The 7,241-nt window shown below is 45.2% G+C and overlaps 1 protein-coding gene across 1 annotated transcript; it reads left to right on the plus strand.

The window, feature by feature from the left end:
• Positions 1-275: 275 nt before the first annotated feature.
• On the plus strand, positions 276-6,953 carry LOC134227492 (mediator of RNA polymerase II transcription subunit 1). Its single transcript, XM_062709025.1, has 6 exons — positions 276-466; positions 1,001-1,299; positions 1,364-1,497; positions 1,799-2,657; positions 2,718-5,121; positions 5,271-6,953. Exons 2-6 carry the CDS (start codon positions 1,024-1,026, stop codon positions 6,845-6,847), a joined length of 5,250 nt encoding a protein of 1,749 aa, XP_062565009.1. The 5' UTR covers positions 276-466; positions 1,001-1,023; the 3' UTR covers positions 6,848-6,953.
• Positions 6,954-7,241: the final 288 nt, after the last annotated feature.

Here is a 7,241-nt window from a genome sequence, read left to right on the forward strand (position 1 = left end):
CATAAACAGATACGCAGCAACCTACGCTGGTAAGTGAATACCCCTAGAGATTTGCACCAACGTGCCGAGAGGTCTGAGTAAAGAATATTCACTCAGTTTTATTCATATGGGCAAATGTTTGACAAACAGGCTTGACCGTGTGTAATAGGGGTAAGGTTTAAAGCATTATTTACGATCTAGTACTTCTTTATTACCAACTTAAAAACGTTGAATAGTTTATTTCTCTCCATCAAACGAAGTGATCGGCTGGCAACACTTCACAAAAGAGAGAGAAAGAGAATCATTCAACCATCATGTCATGAATGAACGGTGGATAGGAAAAGTTGCTTCGAGTTTGCTGCCCGATTCGAAAGTGGAAAATTACCTCCAAAGTGCAGAAAATGTGTCTCTAAATATCGGAAATCACTACCTCGGAGGTTTTGGCGTCCAGTTGAGGTATTCGCGGAGTGAGTAGTGCAACTGAAAGGTAAGTTTCGATCGACCTTCTGCAGACAACGAAAAATGCCAACTTCGTCAGAAAGAAAAATTTTCCCCCTCGGTTGCTCTGCCTGGTCCGCGACAGAGTCAAAGACTGGCCTCTCGTTCTCATCAGCCTCGTCGCTTTGACTTGACCTGCTGCTGCTGGTGGTCGTGGGCTCTTCTTGTTTGTTTGCTTGTTCTTTCCGCAACATCTCATGCTCTCGATTTTGATTCCTCTATGCAGCATATAGGAGTAATAGCAAAGAAATATTGGTTTTAACTGAATGGCAGTTCAGAAAAATTATGAGAGTAGTTTTGAAATAATTCAGTTTTTTTACGGAAAGTTTGAAGGAAATCAGCTTGTTATATCATTTGTATCTATTTTTGTACCGTAGTAAATGAGAGATTGTTCTTAATAACTTGATTCATTCTGCGTTGCTGCAAATGCCGGTAGAAAAGATACTCAAAGCGGAATAAAACATTATTTAATACCTACATAGATCGAATCGAATGATTATTCAAGATTTCTGTTTCCGAACAGGTGATAATTTTTAAGGACGCAAGATGTCCTCGACTGGCCCTCCGGGCAGTTTGGGATCATCGTTTCCAGCAAAAATGATAGCCAATGGGGGTGGAAAGCAACCCAAAGTGGAAATGAAACCGACCATTGTGGGTGGAGCGGCAGTTGGGAAAGGCCATGGTGGGCTGTTACCCGGGTCTGGTGACAAACATGAATCATGGCAAATGGAACTGCTCATGGAGCGACTTCGGAACAAAGCAAAATCGTCACAGTACAAATCGTTTCAGGAAATGTCGAAAGCTGTTCGGATGTCCTTACTGGTAAGTGTGTTACCAGATATTCAGAAAAGTCGAAAATATTTTCAATGTATTTGTTTCTTTTAAGGAAAAACGATATGCCTTAGATGCGGTAGAGAAATCTAATCTGCAGAAAACATTAGATAGCATGCAGTATTGTATAAAGGTAACATCCCGACAAGGCCTTGTGGAAAGGCTGGATTGTCTTACTCGACAACTTGGGTAGGTTGTTTACTATTGATTTACTTTCTGTAATCGCGTATCAGTCTCATATTTGCTGAATTCCCTTTTTTGTGGGCAGATATGCGATTATAGGCAATTTTGCACGCACAATGTTTCTTCCTTCTAAATAACCTTTCAAAAATAAATACTTGATTGTTTAAAACACAAAAAATAAGAAAAATATTTGACATTCTTTGAATTCATTCCTAATTTGAGCACAATTTATCATAGAGGGTGTTTGTATTTTTCGCGTATAGTTAACGGTCGGGAAATGAATTATAATTTTTATTTTATTTTTCAGTCTAAAGCTCAGCGAGGACACTTCAGGTTTGTTCATTTCGTCCGATATGTTCTATCTGGAGATCATCCTGGATCCAAACGGAACCGTACAAGATGTGAAAGTGCACCACGAATGTAAAATGAAACAGCAGAGCTGTAGTGAACTCGTTTCCTGTTTGCAAAGAGGGGATTTTGTAGATTTTACCACTCAATTAGAAGGACTTGCCTCGATCTATCAGTTGAATGCCGAAAAGAAAATTAAAGTGAATGCCTTCGTTGCCCTACAAGCACTCGAAACTGATCTGTACAACCTCTACACGTTATCGACTCAACATTTCAGCGATATTCATTCACTGCTGCTGAAATCTCCCCTCGGAGTGGTACAGAAACGTCGAGGAGGACATGCCATGAAGTTAACTTACTACATCGCTCCGTACGATTTGCTCGATTTAGAAGCGAGAAAAATGAAACCGTTCAATGCGGAAATTATATCAGCAGAGAAGATTGGGTATAGTGTGGCAGTCAATCTGGAAGCGTCGACCGCAAATAAGTTACAGATTCAACCACTGTTGATCCAGCAAGGTAATTCTCCCGTGTACAGTCCGATTGAGAAGCACAATTCCACTTCGCTACCGGCGACCTTTGTGCTCCGATTAAACAAACCAATGGCCTTGAATTTGGCGATGCTGAAACAAATCAAACACATCACTGGAGACAGTTCCGGGACCTCATTCGATCCGGCGACTGTCAGCTCCTGTCTGATAAGTTTGATTGTGCAACATGCGTCCAATGGCGTTGTTGAAAACATCGCGAAAGGGCTATTCGTGAAACTGCCCGATCAGTATCATTGCTATTATATGACCGAGAATAAGAATCTACAGGCAAGTTCCGACCAGTAAAACTAAAATGCTCTAGTTCTAATAAATCATTCACAATTGCAGGGTACCATCATCAGCAGCATTCCATTCACTGAACCGCAACACGTGTCTAAAATTTTGGTATTCCTGCGGCAGCAAGCTCTCTTCAATCAACTACTCACCAGCTGTATTCGCAACAACGGGTCAAGCAGCACTCGGTCCACCGATTTCGAGCATCTGGTGGTGTTCGAGGTGGCCGCTCTCTCGTGTCAGTATATTACGGTTTCACTCGAGCATCCCTTTGAGGAGTCGCTGGCGATGGTTGAGTTTGATCTGCGGAATATCCTTTCGATTCAGGTTCGGATATTTTGCAATGGTTACGAAAGCGACGAACGAATATCGCAGCGAGTTTCGATGATTGTTCAGCGTACGATGTCGATCCCGGTGACGTTATGGAGGCTGATGAAGATTTGGCAAGAGGAGTACGAGGTCAAATTCAAGGGCCAAGGAAACGGTGGCGGAAATGGCACTGTGGATGAGGGAAATTTTAGCTTGTCTATGGGTCCCGATGAAGGAGGAGGGAACGGTCCGGCAGGTCCCGGAGGAGGAGGTGGCATCGGAAATAACGGAGTTGTAGGAACCGCTTTGAATGGACAACATAATGGAAATTTGAATGGAACTGGCTTGGTGCATCCGGAGTTTTGCGATGTGAAGAAAGTGAAGCTAGAACCGATGGACGCATCGAAGAAACGTCGAGGAATGGAGGATTTTTGTAGAAGCCCAAAGAGTAGTAAGGTAGAATCGGAGGGAGGTAATGAAATGATGGACGAGGAAGGCGATGATGATTATGATGAGTCGACAAATTTGAGCAGTGGCGACTCAAACTCTTTGGGTGGAAATCAACAGACGAATGTGGGACAGTCATCATCGTCGACGGCAACAATAGTAACAATGGGAGCACCAGCTCCGGTAAGTACCGTGGGACCAACAAACATAAGCACTGGAAATGCAAGTGAGAGCTCTGGAAACAGTTCTATCCTTGGTAATTTGGACTTTTCCTCTCTGGACCCCGATCTGATGAGATCGTCTAATAGTTCGGATATGGACGATACTACCGAGGTTAGTGAATCTGAAGTTAAAGCAAAAATAGAAGAGAAGCAGCCATCCTACGCATCATCGGTCAGCATCACTCCAATCGGTGTAGGAAAGTCTACGAGCTCGATGACTAGTTCCGTCCTGAACAATATTGGTCTGGAGAAAAGGCCCGGAATCGAAATTATTCCGTTGGCCAATTCAGCAGCCAATGTACCCTCCTCGATAACGATTACTCCAATTCCTTTAACTACCTCTGGAGGTTCTATGAAAAGCAGTGGCGACAACGGCAGTTCCGGAAACATATTAGATAAAAAGCTTAGTGGAAGCAGTAGCTCTAGCAGCAGCCTGCATCGGAAGTGCGGAAGTAGCAGCAGCAGTAGCACTAGTAGCAGCGAATCTGACCGAGCAAAACTCGAGAAGAAAAAGAAACGAAGGCATGAAGAACAAATGGCTCAATTGCAGCAGATGGGACCACCCCATAAAATACTTTCCAAAAGCTCAGATGGTCCCACCTCGCCATCGAACAGCAGTCGAAAGTTTTCCGTATCTCCCGTCCCGTTGAAAAGTGGGAATGTTGGTTCGACTACCCAGATGTTTCTTTCCTGTGGAAGCCCTGGTTCTGGTAGCAAATCTAGCCCGAAGCACTCGCCTGTGCATCACAGCAGTCCTAAGCATCAGAGCAGCTATGGAACCTCATCACCGAAGCATATTTCTGGTGGAGGTTCAGGCGGCGGGAAACCGAGCATGTCGGCTCTTAAATCGGCAGCCAGTAGTGGTTCTCCCAGTTCAAAAACTGGTTCGTCTAATAATGCTGGAGCCGGAAAAGAGCCAAGCTCATCAGGAAGTGGGAGCAAAAGTGGGAGCAGTGCGTCGTCTTCTTCTAGAGACCGCGAAAGAGACCGTGATCGAGATCGAAGCGAGAAGAAATCAGGATACTCGTCGTCTTCTAGTTCGTCTAGTCCGAAACTGAAAACTCCTGCCGTTAAATTGCAGCAGCTTGATTTATCGAACTGTGTCACTCCACTGAGTGCGGGCGTGCAGCTGGAGCTGATGAATAGCAATAGTAGTGGAGGGAGCAGTTCCGGAAGTGGCAGTATTGACCTCACCGACAGTGGATTGTTTGGTCTAGGTGTAACGGATCTTTCTAAAAACGCTTCTGCCGCAATGAATTCAATGTTATTATACCAGCAGGCATTGAAACGAAAATGTTCTCTTAGTGCTGTGATCGACAAACTCAAATCTGCCCAAAGTGGCGATGAAAGCTCGCTGATGCTACTTCCAGAGTTGGATTCACAAGCTGGGTTTCATTTAAAAGATCCCTCAACTTCCGGTAAAACTGTCCCCTCTTCGATATCATCGTCAACCAGCTCGACATCATCGACGTCGGTTCCAAGTGAGTTTCAAACCAAAATCATTTAGTAACTTCACTAACCTCTCCTCATATCATCCGCATAAAAAAAACAAAAATCAGTAGAATTAAGGCTCACTAACATCCAGTCACAACATATCTAAAGTAATACCCTACCTTGTGTGCTTCCACAGACATTGCCGGCGCTTCCATTGGTTCAGCATCAACAGCTGCTGGTTTAGCTGCACATTTGTCCTCGGCAGTGGCCGCAATGCAGGGAAAGAACTCGGAATACATGGTAAAACCGAGCTCAGACGGAATCAAACTTACCATTCAGAACAAAAAGGGTTCCAAAAGCGGAAGTAGTGGCTCTTCATCGTCGAGCGGTTCCAAAAGCAGTTCAAAATCTGGAGTCAAGTCAAGTTCCTCAAGTGGATCCCAGCCACCTAAGAAGCTTCCAAGCTCACAAAGTTTTAGTGGAGCGTATCCCCCGTCTTCTGGAAGCAGCAGCAGTGGAAAATATTCCTCTAGTTCCGGTACCTCTTCCAAAATGCCTTTCCAGAAATCTAATTCCTCTGGATCGTTATCAAGTTCTGGCAGTGCGATAAGGTCATCATCTAAATCGGGTTCGTCGTCTTCGAGCGGAGGCAGCAGCAGTAAGGATAAACCTCGTAGCAGTTCAAAATCCTCGTCATCATCGGCTGCTGCTGCTGCAGCCGCAGCAGCCTCTTCATTGATGGTCACAAATGCTGCAGCAATGGCAGCTGCGACTCAAGCTGCTGTGAATGCCAATGCCTTAAATGTGATGAAGATTCTCAGCCTCACATCTTCAATCCATAATATGGAAGGTTTCGCCAAGACATTGGACACCAAATTTCAAATTCCAAAATTTTCTGCTAGGACTGGCACCTCTTCAGGTAGTGGCAGTGATGTGGAAAAGTTGAAGCAAGAATCTCGCCCATCGTCTTCTTCAGCGCCAAATACGCCCCTTCCCAGTATTGCTCAATCGCCGACTGGCGGCAATGATTTTCCACTTCCGTTTAACAAACTGCCCGGGGATGTTTCGCCATTGCATTCGGCAATGCTTCCTAACGTGATGCAGAAAATGTTCACCGGTCACGATAGTTCAATGCTTATGAGACGGTCTCCAAGCCTGGACCATCAATCGTCTAATAACAGCCGAGATGGGTTTGCTTCCATGTACGGAAAAGCATCAACCACACCCACAACTCCGACCGGGTCCGTTCCGCCTCCCTTCCCATCGCCAGGTAATATGCAAAGCCATGCAATGGATTTTTCAAACAGCAGTGATTCCGCCGACGCCTGCCTGATGCGACCCCCGTCACGTCCCAGCAGTACCATGTCAAACCACAGCTCATCGGACAAACTCATCGATGCAACCACCAACAGTAACTCGATGGACGGCCTTCGTAGCACATCCCCTGCCCAAGCATTGGCGGCAGCCGCCGTGGCCGCCCAGCTAATGAACAAGCTCGACAACACTCAACAGCTTGTTGCTGCACTGAAGAACCACCATCATCATCTCAGTGCCATCGGTTTCAGCAATGCGGCCGCTGTGGCTGCGGCAGCTGCTGCTGCTGCATCGGCTTCAGCAGGTTCCGCCGGTCCGGGACCCGTCACGTCGCCGACATCCGTCTCGGTTCACATCATGAAATCGCCCGTCCCGAGCCCTCTCCCATTGCACGGCGGTCCCAGTAGTGCCGGTGGACCCGATGAGGACGAAACGCTCGTCGGGATTAGCGGTAAATGACAATATCGTGCCGTCGCCTTGCGTTGTACATAGATTGTAATAGTCTTCAACAATCAAAACGTATGCAAGTTTCTTACGTGAAACAAACTGTTCAATATAAATTAAACCGAGAACGAACGGAGAAGATTAATACAGAGTCGATTCGTTTAGCGAAAAAAAGTTAACCCCTATGATTTAGTTACGCAGATTGTGTCGCGTTCAATCTAGCATTTCCCTACGTTCAGTATAATTATTATCAATGAGAAAAAATAATCATAGTCTTTATGAGATTGTAGCAACGGTTTACCACTAAAAGGGAAATACATTTAGGCAAAACAAATTTACGATAGATGAGGTTGGATATCACTTCTTTTCGGAGGAAAGGATTGTTAGGACTAAAAATTGAAAGGAATGT

This window comes from Armigeres subalbatus, chromosome 3 (assembly GCF_024139115.2).
Source record: "Armigeres subalbatus isolate Guangzhou_Male chromosome 3, GZ_Asu_2, whole genome shotgun sequence".
Classification (NCBI taxonomy): domain Eukaryota; kingdom Metazoa; phylum Arthropoda; class Insecta; order Diptera; family Culicidae; genus Armigeres; species Armigeres subalbatus.

Excerpts from the sequence above, each read along its gene's own strand:
- LOC134227492 (XM_062709025.1), top strand. The coding sequence starts at position 1,024 with ATGTCCTCGACTGGCCCTCCGGGCAGTTTGGGATCATCGTTTCCAGCA. Across the intron at positions 1,300-1,363 it reads CTGTTCGGATGTCCTTACTG|GAAAAACGATATGCCTTAGA; the intron begins GTAAGTGTGTTA and ends GTTTCTTTTAAG. Across the intron at positions 5,122-5,270 it reads ATCATCGACGTCGGTTCCAA|ACATTGCCGGCGCTTCCATT; the intron begins GTGAGTTTCAAA and ends GTGCTTCCACAG.